This window comes from Phragmites australis, chromosome 8 (assembly GCF_958298935.1).
Source record: "Phragmites australis chromosome 8, lpPhrAust1.1, whole genome shotgun sequence".
NCBI lineage: Eukaryota > Viridiplantae > Streptophyta > Magnoliopsida > Poales > Poaceae > Phragmites > Phragmites australis.
Window position 1 is genome coordinate 26,423,663 of NC_084928.1, and position 24,764 is coordinate 26,448,426.

The following is a 24,764-nucleotide window of genomic DNA, read 5'->3' on the forward strand; positions in this document are numbered from 1 at the left end:
GCGGCAAGGAGTCCTCGCTGCTACTGCCGCTGCTCGGTACCGGCGGCGGCTCCCGCGTAAAGCAAGCCGCCACCTCGGCGGTGACACCCCGAACAGCCTCCCGGGCGGCCCCTTCCTCGGCCTCAACCACGCCCTGCCGGGCTGGCTCCAGCGAGAAGTTGGGGTCCCAGCTCCGATAACAGGCCAGGACGTGCTCGGCCACCGCTTGGGCCAAACGCGCCCTTCCCGGGAGGCTAACTCCTACACGGCCCGGGGAAGTGCCTTCAGTCGCCGGCTGATCTCCTTGAAGGTGAGGGCGATGTGGCTGATGGTGTCTCGATCCATCCCCTTCTCGCCCACTTTGACTCGCCCGAGCCCGGCCACCCTCACGGACCTCCATGCTTGCCGAAGGATGTCTTGCATCATCAGCTTGACGTTGGCCCGCTCGGCGGTAACGGTCTCGAGCTCGTCTTTCGGGATCTGCAGCAGCTCCTCAAGGGTTATCTCGTCGGTCGCGCTGGTTGGGACGGCACTGGTCGCCGGGGCTACGGCTTGCCCCTTCTTCACCTGCTCGGCGAGGGCAGTGAGGGCCTACTCTCGGGTAGTCAGCTCCGCCTCCCACTTGGCGGCCTGCTCCTCCCGAGCAGTTAGGGCCACCGACGCCGTGGCAGCCTCCCCTTCACGCAGGGTAAGCTGCTCCTCCCGGGGTCCTGAGCCGTCGCCGTGATTTCAACGTCAGTCTCGCGGACCGCGACCTCCTCCTCCCGACGGCGGATTTCGGCACGACTCTGCTCGAGCTCATCGTTCTGGCGGGCTAAGTCTGCCTGGGAGGCCTCCACTGCCTTCTCGCGTGGCAGGATGGCATCCTCCCGAGCGCGCTCCAGCCGCTCCCTGGCGAGCAGCTCTGCGGCCCGCCGCCGCAATATCTCACCCAAGCGGGTGGCTTCCTCTTGCGCGGCGATGGCCTCCTCGCGCACTTCATCCAGGGTCTCTTGCTCCACGGCCATCGCGCGCATCTCCCTCTCATTCGCGGTGCGGGCCGAGGCGATGCGGGCCTCCAAAAGACGGCCGACCTCCTCCAACCGTCCCCTCTCCTCTACGAGGGCAGCGCGCTCGGCCTCGAGCTGTGCTCGTTCCCTTGCCACGGCCGCCTCCAGCCGCTCGATCACCTCCCGGGCGCTTCCTAGCACGTCCGAGAGGGGTTTCGCAGCATGGTTGGACGGCGGCCGGGCGCTGGGTCCCCTACGAGCCCTCTCTGCAGAGGCATTTGGGGTCCCCGATTGCTGCCTTGTCGGCACCTCCCTCGCCACGGCCATTTGCCCCACCCTCGAAGTGCTCGGGGCGGGCTCGGCCGGCGCCAGCGGCTCGGGCGCGGCCGCTGCCCTCGGCTCAGGGCACGGTGGCGCCTGCGGCTCCGGCCCGGCCGGCGTGCTCAGCTCAGGCACGCTCGGCTCAGGGGCGGGAGCCGGCGTAGGCGCTTCCGGTCGCCTTTGGTCTCTGGCGACGTCCTTGGGCGGCCTGAAAGCAAAAACAGGTTAGTTCCCTAGTCAACTCCGGGCAAATCGCGCTCGGGAAAAAGGACACTTACGCCAATTTTGGTCCACTGTATTGCCATCGTGATTCTGGGATCTCGAACTCTGGGCCCGGTGGCTTCGGCCAGGAGTCTACCCTCCTCCTCTTCGGCGGGGGGCTCTGAGGGGCTCCCCTGGAGCCTGTCTCCGGCGGCGGTGTAACACCCTAATTTTTCTAATTCCAAATTTTTCTCAATATTTGTTAAAGTTCAAATGAATTTAAATATTTTATTTTAAAAGAGAGAAAACCCTACTTTATATGAAAGAAAAAGAAAATGACATAGGATATAAGTGAATATTTTGCATTCATGCTGAATTAGGCAAGTAGTATTTTATTTGAATTTTTGATGAATTTATTTGAAGAGATTTTGCCTAGTTTTTGAATTTGAAATTTGGATTTGAATTCATATGAAAAAGAAAAAGAATAAAACTTCTTCTGGGCTGCCTTTCTCCTTTTCGGCCCAACTCCTCGGCTTCGGCCCAGCCGCCCCGGCTTTCCCCTCCCGCCTGGGCTGTGCCCTGCTCCGGCCCAGCAAACCGCGCCGCACGCCCGAGCCAGCCCAGCGCCGTGCTACCGCCCACTGCTGAAGACGCCCCGCGCCGAGGCGCCTTCACCGAGTCGCCGCCACGTGGGGCCCGCCCGTCGGAATCGTCTTCCTCCCGGACTCAGATGCCGTGTCCGAGTCGATCCGCCATCGCCCTGGAGTCCTAGTGCATCTCGCCTTTCTGAACCGGCCTATAGTTAGCTCCAATCCCCCTCGACCCATTCCGATCGCCAACTCGTCGCAACCGGGCCTTCTCGTCGAGTTTCATCTCGCTGCCGACGCCATAGCCGCAGCCGCTGCACAAGCCCGCCGCCCCGCCAATTCCGAGCATCCCGAAGCCTTCCGAGCCCACCTTCGGAACCGCGTGACCCACCCGAAGCTTTTCCGGCCCTCAACGCCGCTGATAGATCGCCGGAGCGCCCTCCCCGATGAAGACCCGAGCCCTCCGCCGCCCCTCGTCGTCGCCAAGCTCTTCCAGAGTCGATCTGCTCTCGGTAAGCCCTCAAACGGGATGCCCTCTCCCTCCTGATGCTTTTCCACCGCTCGTCGTCGAAGCTCGAGGCCGGCGACGACCTTTTTTCCCCTGCTCCGGTGTGCCTCCGCCGTGCTGAGCTCGGCTCCGCCGAGAACCTCTCCGTCGACCATCCCCTTTGAGCTCAGCCGTTGGATCTAACCTCATCGGCCCAGATTAGATGTAATCGTACCCCTTCGGTCAACCAATCAGTAGATGCCACGTGTGGCCACTTAACACAGTCAGCAGGCATGCCATGTCACCCCTCCACCTCAGCCGCCACCTCAGCCTTTCTGCTGATGTGTCACCCTTGTCACCATGCCACGTCAGCCTGAGCTACCTAGTCAATAATTCAAACCTTTTTCAGTATAAAAATAAATCTGTTAATTCCTTTAATTGGTAATTTTGCAATTTAGCCCCTGAACTTTTCTGAAATAACAAAAAGAGCCCAGTCTTTCTACAGTTAGGTCCTTATACTTTTTCATAATTACATTTTGGTCCCTCTATTTTTACAAAAAGGTCCCTGGACTTTCTGATAATTCAATTTAAGTCCTTTTCTTTTTCCAGATTTAACCCTAGACTTGTTTTAGCCCTAACTTTTCCATCGTAACTCCGATTTAAGCGATTCTTGCGTCGATGGATTCGTTTTTCAGTGCTCTTTCTTTTTAGAAAGTTTTTATCTCATTGTTCTTTTGTTTTGTGCTCTGTTCTTAGTGTATCTTGTTTGTTTGTTTGCCGGTAATTGTGCGATTAGCCGATAACATTTCGGATCAATTTGAAGAACATCAAGACCAGGAGCAAGAATACACTGAGCAGCAGCAAGGAGAAGGCAAGTGTACTTGATCATATTGAACCTATGTTTTTAAATATTTTGTTTTACAAAAATGCATGCAATGTCTGTTAGTATGATGGGTAGTCACCTATGTTAGGGTTTTCCCTAGATATTCCCTTATCATCCCTTGGAACCTAGATGGTTTATGGTTAGGAGTCTTTTTATGGGTAGATTGTTAACCTTGCTTTTGGGATATTGGGAAGTGTCATAATATTGACTAATGAACATATGCAGTAATGATGGTTAATATGATAATGTTTTAGCAACATGGAACCATAGGTCTTGAGCATAGGGATGTTGGTGATGGTTGTCATGGTTATGATGTTGGTTTAGTGTTTGCTCAAGTAACCTAAGTAAGGACCGGTTCGTGGAGCGACAGCCCAAGAAGTAACGTACCAACCACGAGGCTGATATGGGTAAGGTGTGACATACTGATTAGAGTCTGTCCAGTGTGCGTTGGGTCAGCACAAAAGGGGGCTTCTGGGTAGGAGCTTTGCTTGCGTAAAGCCTGGCGGTGAAACCTAGTGGGCAGACATGCACTGGATTAGTCTCTGGTTAGTGGAAAGTGTCATACAGTGATTCTTGGCGGCACACCACTGGCGTGTGTTAAGTGTCTTGCAAACACGGCAACATGGAATTCACTGACTCGTGGGTAAAGTTGGACAACCTCTGCAGAGTGTAAAACTGTTATAACAGCCGTGCTCACGGATATGAGAGACTTGGATCCTCACATGATTAGATGGTGGTTTGGTTTTGATTCTGGTACAGGGAGTACTAGATGTTGTGGTTTTGTCGTAGTACGGGGAGTACTAGACGGTTGTGGTATGCAGGGTGGGGAACCTTGTATGCTAGTTGATGGATTGTTGGGTTACATTCATTTAATATATGTCTAATGCTTTTGAGTCCAAATATGTTTTCATTACTCGCATTTACGCAAATAATACCTTGTGTCAGCCTACTCTTGATATAAGCCTGCATGTCATTATTTTCCCACACTTGCTGAGTACATTATGTGCTCACCCTTGCTTTCTCCTACCAAAAACATATGCTGCTCAGTGGAAGACTTTGAGGATTTCCAAGACCACGACCTGGTGTTCTAAGGAGCGTATCTTCCAGTCGGTGCCTGTGGAGTCTTGGTTGCCAATGCTTTCGTTCCGCTGCCGTCGTTTAGATGATGTCGTTTAGGTTAATTTTGAGGTTGCTTAGGTGAAGTCTTTTATTGTAAGAAGTGAACGTTTATTTGAATAAAGTAATGCTTTTGTTACTTCACCTATAACGTCCTTATGTGTGTTAAACTTCCTGGGCACACATAAGCCGAACTTGGTTTTGGCCGTTAAAACCGGGTGTGACAGGCGGGCCGGCTTGGGCACTCGTTGTAGACGCGCTCCCGTGCCGGCCTTGATCTCCAGGCTCCGGCGCCCGGGGCCTCGCCTCCGCCGTGGAACCCGTCTCCGGCGGTGGGCCGGCTTGGCACTCGCTGTACACGTGCTCCCATCGCGTCGGCCTTGGTCTCCGGGCTCCGGTGCCCAGGGCCTCGCCTCCGCCGTGGAGCCCGTCTCCGGTGGTGGGCCAGCTTGGGCACTCGCTGTAGACACGCTCCAGTGCCGGCCTTGGTCTCCGGGTTCCCGAGCCCTAGACCTCGCCTCCGTAGCGGACTCCGCGCCGGACGACTGGCCGCCCCGGCCTCCCTCCTTCACGCCACCCACCGACGATCGCTGCCGTGGAGGCGACGGCGACGACGAGGACGATGGTTGAGGTACGAACGTCCGGGGGCGTTTTCCCTTGTCCCCCGGGGCCGCCGTTCCACTACCAGCGGTGCCTCTTCCGCCGGCCTGATGGCTCCTGCCTGCGGTAGCCCCACAGCGGGCCTGCGGCCTGCCGCCCGTGGCGACCCTACCGTCGGTTTGCGTCCGGCCGCCCGCGGCATCCCGGCCGCTCGCCTGCGGCCTGCCACCTGTGGCGTCCCGGCCGCTGGTCCTCGGCGCGCCGTAGGTCTCCTCATCCACCCCGGGGATCTGGATGGTCCCGGGGTTCCGGTGCCCCGGCCGGTTGACCAGACCCTGGGTGTCGAACTCGGGCAGCGTCGCTTGCAGCGCCACCCGCCCCGGGTCCACGCAGAGCGCCAACTGCTCCCGGGGTAGCACCGCCCAAGTCAGGTCTTCCACGTCAGTCACCACCCGGAGCAAGCCCGCCAGCGCCGCCTCGTCCAGGTCCCAGTCCTCACCGATCTAGGTCCTGGTGATGTCCTGAGGCCCGGTGTACATCCAGCAGGGGCGGGTCTGCTCCCGCAGAGGCGCTAGGTGGCGGCGCAGATAATCCACCACCACCATCACCGACGTCAACCTCGCTTCGCGCAGGTCGTCGATGCGGTTCAGCAATGGTCACATCCGCTAGTCCTCCGCCGACGCCGTCTCCCAGATCGATCTCTGGGGTTCTGCCGCCACCTCCGGCAACGTGAGGCGGTCATGGAGGCTGACGATGACGTAGACCCAGTCGCGCCGCCAGTTGTCCCACTTGCTCTGCACCACTTGGGGGATGTACAGCTCCGCCAAGCCGTCCCGCAGCTGGAAGTTGCAGCAGCCGGCGACGTCCGTGGTGGAGAAGCCTCTCTTCTTCCCGGCCGGTCGCAGGACGAAGAAGTGGTGGAAAAGGGCCACTGACGGTGGCTCTTCGATGAACATCTCGCAGAAATGCGCGAAGATCGCCAGAATGACTACCGAGTTCAGGCTGCGGTGCGCCATCTGAATCCCGAACGTGTTGAGGATCTGGAGGAAGAATGTCGAGAACGGCGGCACCAATCTAGCCGCCACGAAGGAGACGAAGATGACGACGTGCTCAGGCCGGTCCGTAACGGGCGGGAAGTTCACCGGAGTCACCACCGAGGCCTCCCGCTGGCCTTCGTGCCCCATCATCTTCCGCACCTTGTCTGCCCCCTCCTTGTTGACGATTCATGACTCCGGCAGTATGCTGTCGACCCCCTTGTCATGGCGGCTGCTTCCTGCCCTCGGCATTGTTTCGGGGTGGGGAGTGTGCTGGAGCGGTGGGGGAGGAAGGGCTTGCTACAGGCCAAAGGGAGGGCGAAAGCTTTGGAGCACAAGGAAGAAGAAGAAGGCGAAGGCTTGATCACAAAGATGGCGTAAAGGGGGGACGGTTCGCACCCACCTCCTTTTTATATCTTCGGGATTTCAAACGAGGTCTGTTGCGGCGCGTTCAGCGAGACAAAATTCCTCGACCAGCGCAAGCGCCAGGCGAATCTCCCTTGGCTTGCGCAGTTGTCAGCGGTTGCCAAGCGCACTATCCTCGATCTACGCGGTTGCCACGTGCGCCGCCTGCCTCGTTATCACGATCCTCGGAAGTTGGGCGGGCGCATAGCCGTTCGGCTTCTCGCTGGGCCATACGGAAGGCCCAGGCTAGAGAAAACAGACACCTGTGAATCAGCCATGTGGCCTCGATGAAGATGAGGGCCCCATCCGCAGTCTCTGGGCCATCGCCTGCCAATGAGCCCGGGGGCTGCTGTCGGTGACACAGGAACCAGGGGTCCCCGAGTCCCGAGGCCATACCAACAGGTTGCCACGTGGCGACCTCCCGCGGGGATGATCTCCCCGAAGTGCGAGATGACTAAGTCCCGAGAGAGGGCGCTCGGGGCCATGAACAGTGGCCCCTGAGCACCCAAGTCCCCCGACGACCAGAAAAGCTGAGTACCGGGAAGGGTGTGCTCGGGGCTGCAAATAGTGGCCCCCGAGCACCCGAGTACCTCGAGGGCCCAGGGAAGGTAGTTCTGGGAGAGAGTGCTCGGGGCTATGAACAGTGGTCCCCGAGCACTCGGTTCCCCGAGGACCAAGAGAGGGCGTTTCCGGGAGAGAGTGCTTGGGGATGTGAACAATGACCCCTGAGCACTCGGTTCCCCGAGGACCAAGAGAGGGCATTTTCGGGAGAGAGTTCTTGGGGATGTGAACAATGACCCCCGAGCACTCGGTTCCCCAACGGCCCAAGAAGTCCTTCGCCGGTGGCCCCCACAGGGGTCCAGCGGTGAGGTGTCAGCTAGTGAAAGGCCCGATGCCGCATTTAAGAGGGCGCGTGGCCTGTCACTTCCAACTGCTCCTACCACGCTCGGTGTCAGTCCCTGCCACATCTTGGCAGAAGGGCGTGGGGACATTTAATGCGCGGGTCCCATCCCGCGTCATCCGGCTAGCCTCGCGATAGCATCGCAAGGCCCAAGGCACCCCGCCTACCGCCCTGCTGTGTCAGGCAAACAAGACCGGGTGGGCACGCTGGGCTGCTCTGTGGCTGCCCAGTGGGCCCTCTCCGCCAACGCCATCATGACGATCGAGACCGGGTGGGGGCGCGTTTTCAACCCCACCGTCACTTCGCGCAGCAGCCCATAAGGACTGCTTTTCCATTTATGGTGCCTTGGAACTCGTGCCCTCCCTTTCGGGGCTCGCTACCGCTGGCGGGTATTTAAAGAGGAGCTGGTGGACACAGAAGAAAGAGGGGGGGCGAATCCAGACAGATCCAGTTCTCTGACCCTCTCTCTCGGACGGGAACAAAGACCGAAGACAGAAGAACACCTCAGTACAAGCACAGAAGCTGAGACCATCGAAGAACAAGGAGCCCGAAGCTCTAGGATAGACAAGCATTCTTGTAACCAGCAACATCCCTGAGAGACATTCTCAGTGCATTTATTGCATACACACAGGAGTATGGTGTTACGCTCAGTGCGGTCCGAACCTGTCTAAAAACCTCCAGTGCATTTACTGCATTCTGCATTCGATCATTCCATCCCACCTACCATCACATTTACGCCCATTTACTTCACCCGCAAACAGATTCAGAATCATCCCCCCGGCCGAATCTCAAAAAGGAGTCCCTTCGGATCCCTGCGATAGGAGTTCACCCTCCGACAGCCGGGGAGGGGCATCGCGAGTGTTTCAAGGTGTGAAAGGTGCGCTTTTAGGGCCTCGAATGCTGCATGGCAGTTCGGTGTCCAGCTAAATAGCTTGGAGCCCCTTAGCGTTTTAAAGAAAGGGAGGTTGTGCTCAGTGGATTTCACGAGGAAGCGACTGAGGGCAGCGAGGCGGCTGTCCAGGCACTGTACTTCTTTAGGATTGGTGGGAGGCGACATTTCCATGATAGCACGAATCTTGCCCGGGCTGGCCTCGATGCCTCTTCGGAAGACAAGATATCCTATCATTTTTCCACCTCTATCACCAAATACGCATTTTTCTGGGTTTAGCCGTACGCCAACAGCTCGGAGGCTGTTAATTGTTTCTTGTAGGTCGGCAATGTGGGTGGCTTCTAGTTGGCTTTTTACCATGATATCGTACGTAGGCCTTGACGTTGCGGCTGAACTGTTGTTGCAGCACCTTGTGTACTAAGCAGGAGAACGTGGCCCCAGCATTTCGAAGACCAAAGGGCATCTTGACGTAGCAGTATACTCCTAAGGGGGTAATAAAGCTGGTCTTGTTTTCATCCTCCGTTGCCATCCACACCTGGTGGTATCCGGAGTAGGCATCGAGGAAGCTTAGCATTTCGCAGCCGGCAGTAGAATCCTCCAGCTGGTTGATGCGGGGGAGAGGGTATGGATCCCGAGGGCATACTTTGTTTAATGACGTGAAATCGATGCACATACGCCATTTTCCGCTATGTTTTTTGACCAGGATGGTGTTAGAGAGCCAATCGGAGTGGATAGCCTCTCGGATAACACCAGCTTTTAGCAGCTTCTGGACTTCTTCTTTTGCGGCTTCTACCCGCTCCAGGGAAAGCTTAGAAAATCCCTAGCGTACGAGCCTTGCCTTCGGGTCGACCTGGAGTGAGTGCTCGATGATGCTACGGTCGACTCATGGGAGGTCCTGTGAGGACCATGTGAAGATGTCGGGGTTACTCCGTAAGACGGCCAGAAGTTGGGTTTCTTGCTCGGAGGCGAGGTCTGCCCCTATTTGGAAGGTTCGGTCGGGTTGGTCTTGTTGTACGGGGACTAGCTTTATGTCCCTTTCTGGTTGTGGCCTCGGAGGGCAACGGTGCCCGGGTTGCACCGACGGAGGATCTTTCGAGCCCTCTCATGTCATGGTGTGGATATGGCGACTGGGGAACAGAGCGGGGTGCCCATACTCAATGCGTCTAGCTAGGTCTTGGTCACCGTGGATGGTTATTAGCTCCTGGGTTCTGGGTATTTTTAGGCAGAGATAATTGTGATGGGGTACAGCTCCGAATCTGTTCAGGGTCCCCGTGCTAGGATGGCATTGTAGGCATATGGTACGTCCATGACGTCGAAGGTGATAACCTCGGATCGTGATGCAGAGCCCTCGCTGAAGATGACTGGGAGTTCTATCTGTCCTAGGGTGTTGAGGGGGGCTCCATTGAATCCCTGGAGGGGTCTGCTGCTTGGTGAGAGCCGGCTTCACAAAATTTAGAGCTGGTCGAAGGCATGCATGAATAGGAGGTCCGCTGAGCTGCCTTTTTCGACCAGTATTCTTCAGACCTCAACTTCGGCGATATTGGCTGAGAGGACTAGGGCATTGGAGTGGGGAGATTTTACCCCTTTGGAGTCATCGACGGTGAATTTTACAGGGGCGTCGGCCCAGTTGGGGGCCTGTCGGTGGATGCTAGTTGCTCCGATGTGGTGCACCCCACGGGCATAGTCTCACCGTTGTCGTTTTGAAGTGCCTCCAGAGCTCCCTCCGCCGGTAATGGCGAGGACGATCCGTTTGCCCCACGCTCCTTCGTCACCATGCGGTTCTAGGGATGACTGGGGTGGTGAAGGTAGGGCTAACTGCGGAGGATTTTGTAGTGCTAGGTGGTCTACTCCTCGGTTGGCCCATGGCCTGCAATCTTTGGACTACCCCTTGGGGGCCCCACCGTTGGAGGCAAGGGCCGCCTGCCTCCCGAGGTACTCCTCTCAGAAGGTGGTGAGGGTTCGGCAGTTATTGGTATTGTGCCCTCATCCCGCGCTGTGTAGATTGCACCAGGATTCTTCCTCGGAATGCAGGTTTGGGGCGTGGCTTTGCTCCAGGAGGCCTCTGGAGCGTCCTCAGCCGTGTCCCCCAGGGTGGCTTTGGTTTGGAAACCCGTGGCTTGGGCTGATATTGCTGACGTTTCGGCGTTGCTGTTGCCACCCCCTTTGGGACCCGGCGGTAAGGGCCTCCTCAAAGCTCCTTTTTTGTTGGGGGAGCCAGGGCGTGTGACAATTCGGCCTGCGAGGGTGGTCTCTCGATGCTGGCATGAGAAGCTTAACTAGCATGTGAGTGCCTCCGGTGTAGCTTTTCCTCCTCTGCCTGCGCATATTCCTCAAACTTGCTCATGAGGATTTCTACCGTGCGTATTGGGCACCGGTTTAGTCGATCATACAGGGGGCCTTCAGCCAGGCCATGGGTTGCGGCATCGATGACCGAAGAGTCCGATATGCCCCTAATGTGGGCTTTGGTCTGGGAGAACCTTCAAAAGTAGTCCCGAAGGGTTTCATCTGGCCCCAACCTGATAGTAAACAGGCTGCCGGAGATTACTGGTTCGATGAAGGTGCCCTGAAAGTCGCTGCGGAAGAGGTCTCGGAGTTGGGACCAGGTGTGAATGGTGTCGGGGTCCATCGCCCAAAACCAGCATATGGCCACCCCTTCTAGGGCGAGGGGGAAGCATTTAGCCATGGTGGCCGGTTCTCCCCCGCTGGCCTCTATGGCTAGGGCGTAGGATCAGGTGAACTCGTCGGGGTCTGAATTGCCTTTAAACTTGGGCAACATTGGTGTCCGAAAACCCTCCGGGAAGGGAATGGCCTGCAGGTCGGCCCGCAGGGGAGAGTCATGGTCCTGCAGGGGGTCCTCACAACGCCGGCCCCCGGGCTCCAGAGATTGAACGGGTCGTTTCCTTGCGCCGAGGGGCTCGCCTGTTCATAGAGCTTGGGTCAAAAACGCGTCGGTAGTCCCCGGAGCTGCGACGAAGGTGTGGGCAGCTTCCTGCTCGGCCCGTAGGGCCGTCCGTAGCTCCTCCATATGCGCCAGGAGTGCCGCCAAGCGTGATTGCTGCTCGGGCGGAGCGGTGTTTCTGGCGGCATCCCCGACCGCATCCCCTAGGGGTGCAGCGGGGGCCTCGCCTTATTGCTGCTGGGTCCCCGGGGTAGAGAACCCTTCGGTGTCACCTGCAGCTGTAATTATGGTTGGGTCGGTGGTGGTCGTAAGGTTCCCGTTCCCCCCGGCTGGGGGGCCGTCGTCTGTGCCGGCCACGTATAGTCGGCTGGACTACTACGAAGGCGTGATTGGAGGGTTGGCTGCTGCCGATGCAGCCTTGGTGGTCCTTTTCTTTGGGTGGCATCCTACCTCTCTTAGCACTTCTGTGTTCGAATCCCCCACAGACGGCACGCTGTTGGAGCAAGAGTTTGTCTTGCCCCAACAAATACGACGAAAGTTTCTTTTAAGGAGGAGACTCAAGCTTGGAGACGAAGTTTGAGAGGAAGGAACACCATGAGTATATTGATGATAGGAAAAATGGACCGAACATGGGGGAGAATCACAGGTTTACTGTGATGCGTGTTCTGTGTCCGTCCTTTGCCTAGAGGACCATGGCCTCCTATTTATAGGGCCATGTGTAGCTTGGCGTACAAGTTATCATAATGTACAAATATCCGGGATCGGGCTAAATTACTGAGCCTTATCCCGGATGACTACCTTCTATCCTGACGGGAGATAAATATCCACTATGGTAATTATCATGGTGCCTGCCCCAAAAGGGGGCGAGCTGGTTGCCAATTGTGGCCCGGTGCCGCACTGCCAGGGGTGTCAGGATAGGTACCATCATTTTGGGGTGTCAGAGCGGTGTCCACTAGCCTAGGCATTTAATACCGGTCACTTCCATGCAGGCAAAGTACGACTGGTTCTTGCTTTTTGGCAGATTTTTCCTGAGGACTGATGACTCACCCAGTAACCTCCGGGAAGCCGGCCCGGGCAGCGGGAGGCCGAAGCCTCGGGGACCGAGCCTTCGGGAGGCCGGGGCTTCAGAAGGGGGAGGCTTCGGGAGGCCGAAGCCTCAGAGACCAAACCTTCGGGAGGCTGAGCTCTGGAAGGCCAGGGCTTCGGAAGGCGGGAACATGCTCAGCCTTTGGGAGGCTGAGCTAATTAAGCCAAGGGGCCGTCGGGGGTCTTTAATAACAACCCCTAACATCGTCCTCCTTCATATGTGCATCAGACTTGATCCTTGGCCCGTGGCCGGCTTGGATTTTCTATGATGGCGCAGCTCGATAGCGTGTGAGAGAGTGGGAGAGGGAGCTGGAGGTAGGGGGTTGTTGGGTGGGTCGGGTGGTCGAGCTGGGCTAGGCCGAAACAGAGAGAAGAGAGGGAAAGGAGATGGGCTTCGGTCTGTTGACTCAAAAAGCTTTCCTTTTTCTTTTCTATTTTCTCTCATGTATATACAGATGTATATTTATATACATACAGCGTATATACCACATATATATATACTTATATTAGCTCAAAAAATCAACCAACCAACCAAACAAACAAACAAATAAACACATATGCACACTCAGGATTATTTAGTTTTGCAAAACTCTTTTATTTTGTCTAAATTTTTTTAATTTCCTGGTTCTAAGAATTTGGTTGTTACAAAATCTACCCCCTTAAGTGAATCTCATCCTCGAGATTCAGGTTGATCTCCAAACAGGTGAGGAAACTCTTCCTTTAGCTCTTCTTCTTGATCCCACGTTGCTACATCTTCAATATGATGACTCCATTATACTTTGCACATACGTATGACCTTTCTCCGAGTCACTCACTCTTCTATTTCCATAATATTGACCGGATATTCCGAATAAGACAAACCCTCTTGTGGTTCCACTTCTTCCATGGGTAACTGTTCCTCTGGTACTCGCAAACACCTCTTCAGCCGTGATATATGAAACACATTGTGCACATCCACCAACTTGGGTGGCAATTCCAATTGGTAGGCCACTTCTCCACGTCTAGCATTCACTCTAAATGGTCCAATGTACCTGGGTGCCAACTTGCCTCTAACTTTAAAATGACGAAGTCCTCTTAAAGGCGAGACCTTGAGATACACATAATCTACTACCTTAAAAGTTAACTCTCGGCATCAGTTGTTCGCATAACTCTTCTGTCTGGATTGGGCTGCCTTTAACTTTTCTCGTATTGCCTTGAATTGTTCCTCTGCTTCCTTAAGTATTTTTTTTTTTGTCCAAACATTTGACCTTCTACAGTCTCACTCCAATGCAGTGGTGTTCCACACTTCCTTCCAATACCTCGAATGGGGTCATCTGTAAACTAGACTGATAACTATTATTATACAAAAACTCCGCATAGGGTAAGTTCTTATCCCAATTGTTGCAATTTTGAAGAGCATATGCTCATAGCATATCCTCAAGTATCTGGTTTATTCTTTCTGTCTGTCCATCTATATGTGGGTGATATATCGAGCTAAAATTCAACTTCGTGTCCAATGATTCGTGAAGTTGCTACCAAAATCTTGAGGTAAATTATGTCCCTCGATCCGAAAATTCTCTTTGGAACTCCATGTAAATAGATAACCTGGATATATACAGCTCTGCTAACTTATCTCTTTATAGGTTGTTTTAACTGAATTGAAATGAGCTACCTTTGTGAGACGATCCACAATGACCCATATTGAATCATAGCCTGACTGGGTACAAGGTAAACTGGCTATGAAATCCATTCCAATTTCTTCCCACTTCCATTTAGGTTTCTTCAGAGGTTGTAGAAATCCTGCTGATTTCTGATGTTCTACTTTCACACGCTGGCACACGTCACACACTGTTACATACTTGGCTATTTCTCGCTTCATACTAGGTCTCTAAAATCCTGGTACAACCTAGGTGAATAGAGTAGGCTGACTCATGAGCTTCTCTTAGGATTATCTCCTTAAGTTTTTTCTAGTCTGATACAAAGATGCGCTTGCCAAACCATACTATGCATTTCTCGTCCTCTGAGAATTTTGGGGCTTTGCCTGCCTTAATATTCTCTTTGATCTCTTTGATATTTTTATCTCCCACCTGTCCTTTCTGAATGTCCACATCCAGAGTAGGTTCCACTTCCATGGTCACTACCTCTAAGTCCGCAACAAAACCTAGGTTAAGGCATCAAAACTCTTCACACAAAGTCGGTTGAGCTTCCTGTAACTTTGCCAGGGTGTTGTATACTTTACGACTTAACACGTTTGCAACCACGTTTGCCTTCCCTAGGTGATAATGAATTCCCACACCGTAGTCCTTGATCAATTCCAGCCATATTCGTTGCCTCAAGTTAAGATCCGTTTGTGTGAATATATACTTCAAGCTCTTATGATCCGCATATATCTCACATCTTTTTCCTAAGAAGGTAATGTCTTCATATCTTCAAAGCATGTACCACTGCTGCTAATTCCAGATCATGAGTAGGATAATTCTTCTCATGAGTCATCAACTGTCTCGAAGCGTAAGCTACCACTTGTCATTCTAGCATAAAAACACATCCAAGACCTTGTCAAGATACATCGCAGTATATATCAAAGTTCTTCTAGATACCTGACAACACTAGCACTGAGGTTGTAGTTAACTTTTTCTTAAGCTCATTGAAACTTGCTTCACAAGCGTTTGTCCATTAATACCTCTTTTCCTTCTTTAGCAATTCCGTGAGTAGCATAGCTATCTTCGAATCCTTCTATGAAATGAAAGTAATAGCCTGCTAGATCAAGAAAACTTCTCACTTCTGTAATGCTGGTAGGTGAATTCCAATTCAACACATCCTTCACCTTACTTGGGTCTACCGCAGCTCCTCTAGCAGATAGAATGTGTCCAAGAAATGGCACCTCTGTTAACCAAAACTCACACTTGCTAAGCTTAGCATACAATTGATGTTCTCTAATCTTTCCCAAGATTTTTCTTAGATGCTCTTCACGTTCTTCTTCACTGTAGCGAAAATCGCCCTATTAGGCTCAGTTGGCATTGGCTCGGTTGGCTGAAGTCAACTCACCGGATAGTCTGGTGATGAAATGATGTGCACCGGATGCTAACACCGGAGCATTTTACACAAAGAAGAAGGAAAGGCTCAGATGGCTCAAGATAACTCACCGAATAGTCCGATGATGGAGATGAAGTATACACCGGAGTGTTCAGTGTTCACGGAGGCTTGAGTGGGGTTCCAACAGGTAGTTTGTGAGAGTGTACTCACCGGATGATCTGGTGTTAGTACTATTGTTCACATCGGATCATCCAGTGTTAACAACTTTTCTGAGTTATTGGGTTAACGGCTAGTGCACAGGTTTGAGGCTATAAATATCCTTCCACTCAGTCATTTGAAGTAGTGGCATGCTGCTAGAGTCCAGAAAAGTTCATGTACACCTGAGAAGACATCCAAGCCATCAAAGTGCTTAATATGATTATCCAAGGTGATTAAGCACAAGATTAGTGAGTGATTAGTGTTTATAGGCCTAGAGAGAGTGTTGCTAGGTGATTACTACCTAGAGAGTGGATCAAGGAGTGATCCAACCTTATACCAAGTGGTACGTCGGCACCTTGGAGTCTTGGTGAGTCGCCGGTAAGCTTGTTGACCCTTCGACTTGGTGTGGAGTGGCAGCAAGGTGATTGTGCGAGGACGCGGAGACCCTTGCCTTGGTGGCTCAAGCTCTGAAGTGATCACAGCAATAAGGAACTGGAAGAGAGGCTAGTGGTGAGACCTTGCCTTGATGGCTTGGTGGCTCATCCAGGTAGAGGCCTTGTCTTTGTGACTTGGTGGCTCAAGAGCTGTGACAGAGTGCCGACTGAGAGCATATCCTTTGTGGAGCTCCAATGTGGACTAGGGGTGGGATTCATTCCATCGATACCACGGGAAAAAATTCTTGTGTCGATTTTACTCTCTCTACCCTATTTACATTTCTGCATTTACATTCTTGCAATTTACCTTCTTAGATAGGTTGCAAGCGCTTTGATCGGTATAGTAGATACACTAGATAAACCTAGAGAATATCTAGATAAAATTTGATATAGGTTTATCTTGTATTTTTTGATCCAAAATAGTTCTAAGTGTCCTAATTCATCCTCCTCTTAGGACGTCACTGATCCCTTCAATTGGTATCAGAGCTAGGGCTCACATCTAGCTCTACAATTTGTGTTAGAGGTTCACAGCTTTCACATGATTTTGCCAATTTAAGTGGTATTTGAGCCTTAGTCCCATTGTGGTCGGTTAGGCTTCACCGTCTAGTGAGTTGTGATGTTCGGGATTGGGATGGATTCCCATAGTGCTCCACTTTTCGATGGCACAAACTTCACCGCCTAGTAAGTTGTGAATGTTGTCTTGGGTATATCTGATTTCCGAATCTTTAGCTAATGATATCCTGACCTTAAGTCTATCGTTGAAAGTACTCGAACTCTAGTAAGTTGGTCGAATAGATTTTTGATCCTGGGTAAGGGGTACTTATTCTTTATGGTGACATCAGTAAGTGCTCCGTAGTCTATACACATCTTTTGGCTTCCATCTTTCTTTTGCATGAAGAGCATAGGTGCTCCCCACGGTGAGGTACTAGGGCGAACATAACCCTTCTCTAATAGCTCTTGAATTTGCTTCTTTAATTCGGCTAAGTCATTAACAAGCACCCTATAGGGTCTCTTAGCTATAGGCATAGTTTCAGGCACAAGATCAATTACAAACTCAATGTCTCTGTCTGGTGGCATATCTGGCAATTCATTCGGGAACACATCTAGAAACTCACAGACTATCTGTATCTGGTCCACTGTCGATCCTTCAAGATGGTTCAGCTTGCATTTCTCTGCAAACAACGTGTCTACCACAAACTCTACCTTGACGCCCTCTCCATTTTCCTAGGTGACTGCCCTTCTGGCACACTCTATCACTCCTTTGAACTTTGCTAGCCAATCCATTCCAAGAATCACATCAATCCCATCTGATTCCAGGATGATGAGGTTGGCTGGGAACTCTATCCCCCTTAATTTAAGGTCCAACTTAGGGCAGAGGAGACTAGCTCTTATTTGTCCACCAGGTGAGCTAATTAGCATCTTATCTTTCAAGGTTGTTATTGGGAAACTATACTTGACCACATACTTAGATGTAATGAACAAATGTAAGGCTCCAGAATCAAACAAAATAGATGCAGGGGCTGAGTTTACATAGAACATACCAAGTATGACATCAGGTGCATCTTGAGCTTCTTTTTGTGGAGATGTGGTTCATGTGCCCCTTCACATGATTTTTCTGGGCTCTGTTGGGTGTTGCAGGTGCTTGATACTGATTGCGGTTCTGAGTTGGAGAAAGTGTCTTCGTTGGTGTGTTCAAGTTGAATGGGACCAGGGTCTAGCTCTGCCTCCTCTTAGGACACTGATTAGCATAGTGTCCAATCTCATGATAGTTAAAACATGTGCTTCCGATTGTAGCATATGGGTTAGGGTTCTTGGTCGGGGCTAGTGTGTTGTAGCTTGTGTTGGAACGGGGCTGCTTGTTCACAGAATGAGGTGCTACTGCTTGAGGTCTAAACTGAGTGGATGATTGTTGTTGTCCCTAGTGCGGCATGGTGTGTGGGCGAGAGTTACTGCCTGAGTGTTGCCCTTGTGAGGCCATTATTCTGTTGTGGTCTTCACCGAGCATATGATGTTTGTCTTCCAATACTAGTGTTTTGTTTACAAAATGCTGAAAATCCGGGTAGTCATGGGTCCTTAACTGAGCTTGAATCCCATAGACTAATCCATCCAAGAAATGCTTTTGTTTCTTCTCATCAGTGTCAACATCCTCTAGTGCATACCTTAAGAGTTGAGTAAACCAGTTGACATACTCATTCACTAACATAGACCCTTGCTTCAGGTTGTGGAACTCCTTCATCATAGCGATAGTGCCTGTCAGCACATGATGGTGACGAAAAGCTTCCTTGAATTATGTCCAAGTAACTGACTAGTGATTCTCATGGACGTTGCAGAAAGTGTCCCACCAGTCAGCGGCAGGACCGATGAGTTGATGTGTAGCATATAGAACCTTCTCATGATCATTGCATTGGGCGATCAATAACTTCTTCTCAATTGTCTTAAGCTAATCATCTGCATCGAGCGGTTCAGTGGTGTGAGAAAATGTAGGTGGCTTAGCCCTTATGAATTCCCCTAACTTGGACTGGTTGTGGTAGTGGGACTGTGAGGGTGGTTGATGCTGAGTAGTTTGTTGCATGCTAGTTATTGCCCGAGCCATCCCTTGCAAGATCTAGGTTTTCATAACCATAAGTTGCTCCATAGTCATTGGAGGTGGTGGTGGAGGTGGGGTTTTTGTGCGGTTGCCGCTGCTTCCGAGGTTGCTCTTGGTGTTGACCATCTGGCAGAGTATGACATAGATAAGAGAAAGGCGCAAGATTCTAAGAAGATTTCTATGTTGTAGAGACTAATTTTACTTAAAAACTCTTATCATAATTATTAATATTATCAAATCCTACTTCTATGATGTGGGTGTAGACAAGGTGCCTAAGGGTGATCCTGCAACTCGCATCTGACACTCACAAGCAAAAAGATCTATAAGAACCAAAAACTTTGGAATGACCTAAATGATAATACTGATCGATCTCTATTATTCTAACAGGGGACTTCCTATTTGGTAGACATGGTAGGGTTGCAGGTTCTCCATCTAAGTTACTATCTGGGTACTCTGATCCTGAGCTAGAGAGATGTTCGAAGCGAGCTCTCTTGCTTGGGGTGTCACTGGGGTAGGAGTGAAGTCACGCAAGCAGTGTCGGAGTGTCAGGTTGTCCACTTCAGCTTCTTCCAAGTGATATCAAACCTCCTTCAGTTCTTGCATGGTGCTCTCATGAGTTGATCCAGGGCGACAATGAGTTGAACTTAGGTTTGGAGTGTGGTATTCTCTTCATCGCAGTAGCATCGAACTCCAGTATTCGAGCTTAAGTTGCCCCGAACGGGGACGTAGCGGTATAGCGAATCCTTGGTTATTGCTCCATAGTCCAGGCACACATAGTAGAAGGCTCAACGGGTGGCATCTCATATGCCTTCTTCGTAGCTGGACCTCCTTGTCTCCGTAGTGTAGGTGCGTGCAACTCTGAATTCTCCCTTGTGTGTGTGGCGTCCATAGACGAAGACGGTGACAAACCATTCCGTGCGGTTGGTTGGCCATGTTCCTTCATACATTGGATTCCTCTGGTGTCCCATGTCGGTAAGTAAGGCACATAGCATCCTTGGTAAGATCCCTTGGCGCAATCCATTAGAATGGCAAACTTCGTTGAGATCTGACTTCATCTGTAGGTTTGAGCACAAGAGGAGGGTAAGTAAACCTTACTAGAAGAGAGGAAGGTAAGGGGTCTTTGAGCATAACTTTTCTTCTTTCCAAAGTTTCTCTTTTAGGGTTAACCAAGCTATCTAACACTACGTTCTAGGTCAATATGGCTCTGATACCACCTCTGTCAAGACCGGTTTAAGGAAACAAAACAGTCTTTTCTATGTGTTGAGTTCAAAAATTAATCCCAACACATAGTGATTTCATTGATGATCACTACATGAAAAAAGCTCAAAAGTGACGGGTCATAATCAACATGGGTGACGGGTCCTACACCCGTCACCCCTAACATGTCAATGATGACCAGTTATAAGTGACATGTAATGACCCATCACCAATAAGATCATTAGTGATGGGTCAAAACTTATCCCATCACTAATAAATGTAATAAGTGACATGTTATAACTGTAACCCATCACTTATTACAAGTCATAAGTGATGGGTCATAATTGTGATCCATCACTTATGACTGATGAAATGTTTTCATGCTTTTTGGACACGAAAAAAGTCAAAAAAATACTTTTCACCCAAGACAACCCAACTCAGGGCCATCACCACTCGTCATGTGTCCCTTGCTATTTTTTGAACTGTTTCATAGTGTGCGTTTCATGGGAATCGAGCGACATACCCTCGCGCACGTAAAAGTCTTACCACCTCACCCTCGCGTGCATTCTGAATGGAGCAGAATATTTTATCCTTTTAACCTTTTTATTGAAAGTCATAAGTGACAGGTCACAGTTATGACCTATAATAAGTGATGGGTCACGTTTATAATCTGTCACGAATGTTCATTGTAAAATAGACACAAAACAGTTGACCTGGAGTGCCTTCGTTTAAACGGGCATAACTTTTGCATACAGACTCCAATTTTGACGCTTTTTAACTCTACGAACATCTACAGAAAAAGTAACATCTGTTTCTCCTCGACTTTGTGGGGTTGGCAAATTTTTCGAGGCAAAAAGCAGCTTAGAAGATTGTGTTCTCGCCCCCGGAAGTTTCTGCATCGTTTTCGGAACATACGTTTGTGTCTATAGAAGGCTCCTCTTACATCAAACTTGAGCAGAAATATACAATAGTTCATATTCTAATGTTGCTAAGGTGAGAAAAATAAGAGAAAAATAAAACATATTTGTGAATACACTACTATAAATCAAATTGCTTTAGAAATGATATTTCTTTTTACCATTTTACTACACATTTTATGGTTATTATTTTTAATTAATATACTAGCTAGATTTATAATTGATACATTATGAATGATATATTAGATATGTCACAACTACGTAAAAAAAATTGAAGAGCTCATGGGCTAGAATGATTCATCAAACTGATTGACTAATACATCTAATGATTGACTAATTAAGATTCCTTCATCTATTCTGTTTCATCAAACTGGTCATTAGTGACGGATCAATACTTGACCCATCACTAATGACTCTCTAGGATGATCCGTCACTAATGACTCTCTAGGATGACCCGTCACTGATGAGTTAGTCATTAATGATAGATCACAACTTGACCCGTCACTTATTAATGGTCTAAGATGACCCGTCAATGATGACAAGTCACAAGTGATTGGTTACAACTTGACCCATCACTTATGACTTGCTAGGATGACCTATCACTGATAACGAGTCATCAGTCATGGGTCACAACTACGACCCGTCACTAATTTCGTGTCTATTTTGTCTATTTTTCACGTAGTGGATAACCATTGTAATACCCACACCTTAATTGAATTAAACTGTAAATAACCTTCGAGGGTCAAAGAACCAAATAAACTACAGTGGAGCTAAACGAACTATAACTACTCTAATCTTTTACGACTCTTTCACATGCATTATCGATGTAGAAATCATCTTAGAACGGTCCACCTTCAGCGTACTCCTCGATACCTTCTTCAACTTAGTATTTAAAATAGCAAGAGTGAGCACATGTCATACTCAGCAAGTTATGAAGGAAATAGTAAGCATATGAAGGTTTTAACAAGAATATGGCTAAATGGCTCTTTTGCATAAATATCATTTAAGTAAAAATATTCAAAAAACATTAATAATTAAGTGAATAACAACCATCTCAAGATTTCATCCATCTTGACTCAACCAACAACTGATCACCTTAACCAAAGTTCCATCCACTAAAGTTGAACACCTCAATCATAGTTCTCACCACTATGATTGATCACCCTCAACTATGATTCCCTCATCATAGTTGACCAACTAATCAAAACATCAAGTTCTAATCATGGTAGGTTTTCAATACCGCTTGTAACCATGAGCATAGCTGAATATTCAATTTTAACACTCTACAGAGGTCGTACTTTACCCACAAGATGTTTCTTCCTATTTTGCCGAGCATCCATTGGTCAGCAGAAAACTCTTACATACTACCGAGGTGTGCATGAGGAATCCACTGCAAAGCCTTTACAATGCCCCTCTCAGCAATGTATACCCGCTAAGGTTTCACCGTCGCGTGATTCCACCTCAACAATGGAAGCCCCCTCTTGCACCTTTCGGATCGAAGGAATTACACCCTTCCATTCCCCGTTTATTTGCTTGGTCTACACCATTCTGAGAGTAAAGAAAATTACTTGGCTAGGCCCGTCCCATACTAGGCTTGTGGTGATACTGTAAATATAGAAAGGTCACCCCACGAACCGGTCCTTAGATATGAGCAAGATTGCCACATTTCCATCCGTACATCCCATACAGATCATAGCACATACTCAAATCCCTATGTCATGTTGCTACAAAAAATGTTGTATCATATTTTATCATTATTGCATAGCACCATTATCAATTTCATAGAACAATTATCATGACTTCCATCCCAAAGCAAGGCTAAGCATCATCTACCCTTCCATAACCCAAAACCATATTATGACGACAAGGATGATAAGGGAAAACTAGGGTAAAGCCTAACTCATGAGATTCTCAACATATTATTAGCATGCATGTTTGTAAAATAAAATATTTGTAAAATTAGGATAAATATGTTCAAGAACACAACTTGCCTTCACTGGGTCCTCAAAATATTGATCCTGTAGACCTTCTACCTCCTCCTAAATATTGGTGTTACTCGCAACATACACGAAAAACAACAAAACATAAACACCAAGATACAAAAGGAACCAAATATCACACAACAAACATCATCACATACAATATCACACTTTTGGGGCAATCCAGCAAAAGAATGGGTCAAAACAGAGCTACGATTAACAAGTTATGATTTTCTAAAGATTAAAACAGGACTAAAAAGATTATCTACAGATGAAATTATGTTGCTAGGAATTTTCTAGAATTTTCCTAAAGCCATCAATGATTTTGCAGGAATTTTCTAGCATTTATTTGAATAATAAGCTATTTAAAATTATTAAATAGAATTAAATTAACCTAATAAACATTATTAAACATTACTAGAAATTATTCCTAATTATTATTTTTGGAATTATTTTTACACTAGAAATCTATTTATTGTGCAATTTACTAATTATGATGCCAACAAAACAATTAAAACAATTAAAAAGAAAAATAATGATGACTGGGCTGGTTGACTTGGCTCTCTGTGCTGAGGTGGCTTGATGACACGGTGCATACGTAGGACTCAAACGCTGACATGGCTGCCACATCATCGCTGACTGGGATCATAAACCGAAGGGGTATGGTGATCTAATCTCGGTCCTCGGTTTTGGATCGGACGGCTCAAAACACTCAACTCACTTCTACTCGAGCGGCACAGCAGCGAAGACAACTCCCATGGTGGTGCATGGTCGGATCCTCGCTGGAACGGTGCTCCGATGGCCTAATCTCGATGGCAAGCGGCGGAACAGGAATACATGCTCACGGGGAACTCACCTACACTCTTGTTAAAGCTTAGGGAAACCTCTAGCTAGGTCAACGATAGCGCACAATGATGGTTCTCCTCGACCGGCATCGTGGATGAAGCTCCGGTGATGAACAGCGATCAAACTTGCTTCGAGAAGCTTCCTTGCGCTTCTGGAATGCTAGTGAACCCTTCGGTGGTGGCAATCAAGCTTCGAGGACCAAGATTGAAGGTGGTGGCTTTCTTCACTGGTGCAATGGTGACAAGGCGACGCGATGGCTCTCAGACTCTAAACTTGGCAACATATTTGGGATGCTCTAGGGAAGGGGCCTCACACTAATACATAAACCCCTATATATGCCGGCCCATCACATGCTGATCTAACGGTAAGGTGAGCCGAATACCTTCGCAGCTTTGGCTTTTTGGGCTTGGACATCGACGGTGTGAGCGGGCAGACTTGTAGCGGTACTAGTTTAATCCAGGAGTAGTTCTAGTACTGCCGCGTCGAGTGATGCATGATCCAAATGGTTGGGCTGGTTGGGAAAGGTTGTCACGAGTACCCCCTTATGTGCACTTTGGTTGGTGGCACAAGCCGAATGGTCCTCGTGTCGTGTGGGTCCAGAAGGATCCCCTTGCAAGGTGTATAAATAGTTCGAACTGCCGCGCTCTCGGTCATGAGCATGCTTCTGTCCATCTGCATCGGTCGTAGAGTTTTTAAGTATGTTTTGTGGTTCGGTACGTGGGAGATGGTGATGTTGGTACTTGTTACTTATTGATATACATGTTGTTTACAGTTACACTTGTTCAGTTGTCAGTTGCAGGGTAGTTTTCATATGTTTGGGTAAAGTTTCAGTCGCTCACACATATGTCTAGGATGCTTAATGCTTATGTTTTACTTAACTTGTGGTTCATCCTTGCTAATGATCAATGCATAATCTTTGGAATCGAGCTATGTATATGTGCTCTATATGGTTTAAGTCTTGCGAGTACCTTCGTACTCATGCCTGCGCTTTCAGGTACTCCTGTTGATAGAGAAGAGGCTATTTTTGGCTACTTCGTGCCTGCCGATCAGGGTGGCGGGCAAGAGTAGTGCATCCTACTCTGAAGGTGGCATGTTGAGACGGTGCTTAAGGGCATGTGGCGTCATTCTCTTTTGTTGTTCATAAGTTTATATTTCCGCTGTATAGTTCTTTTGTGGTTAGAAGTTGAGAGGTTTGTCTCCTCCTAGCTTGCTTTTGT

At 49.5% G+C, this 24,764-nt stretch overlaps 1 protein-coding gene across 1 annotated transcript; it reads right to left on the bottom strand.

Moving 5' to 3' along the window:
* Nucleotides 1–1,431: 1,431 nt before the first annotated feature.
* LOC133927693 (uncharacterized) lies at nt 1,432–8,855 on the bottom strand. Its single transcript, XM_062374121.1, has 3 exons — nt 8,763–8,855; nt 5,082–5,564; nt 1,432–1,497 (listed from the first exon to the last, which is right to left on the bottom strand). The coding sequence occupies exons 1-3, from the start codon at nt 8,853–8,855 to the stop codon at nt 1,432–1,434; spliced, it is 642 nt and encodes a 213-aa protein (XP_062230105.1).
* Nucleotides 8,856–24,764: the final 15,909 nt, after the last annotated feature.

Bases quoted from the DNA above. Each gene is read 5' to 3' on its own strand.
- LOC133927693 (XM_062374121.1), bottom strand. From the start codon at position 8,855: ATGCCCTTTGGTCTTCGAAATGCTGGGGCCACGTTCTCCTGCTTAGTA. The intron at 5,565-8,762 runs GTACGATATCAT...CCCCGGGAGCAG, and splicing joins GCCGCAACGTCAAGGCCTAC to TTGGCGCTCTGCGTGGACCC. The intron at 1,498-5,081 runs GCGAGGTCTAGG...TTTTGCTTTCAG, and splicing joins GCGCGGAGTCCGCTACGGAG to GCCGCCCAAGGACGTCGCCA.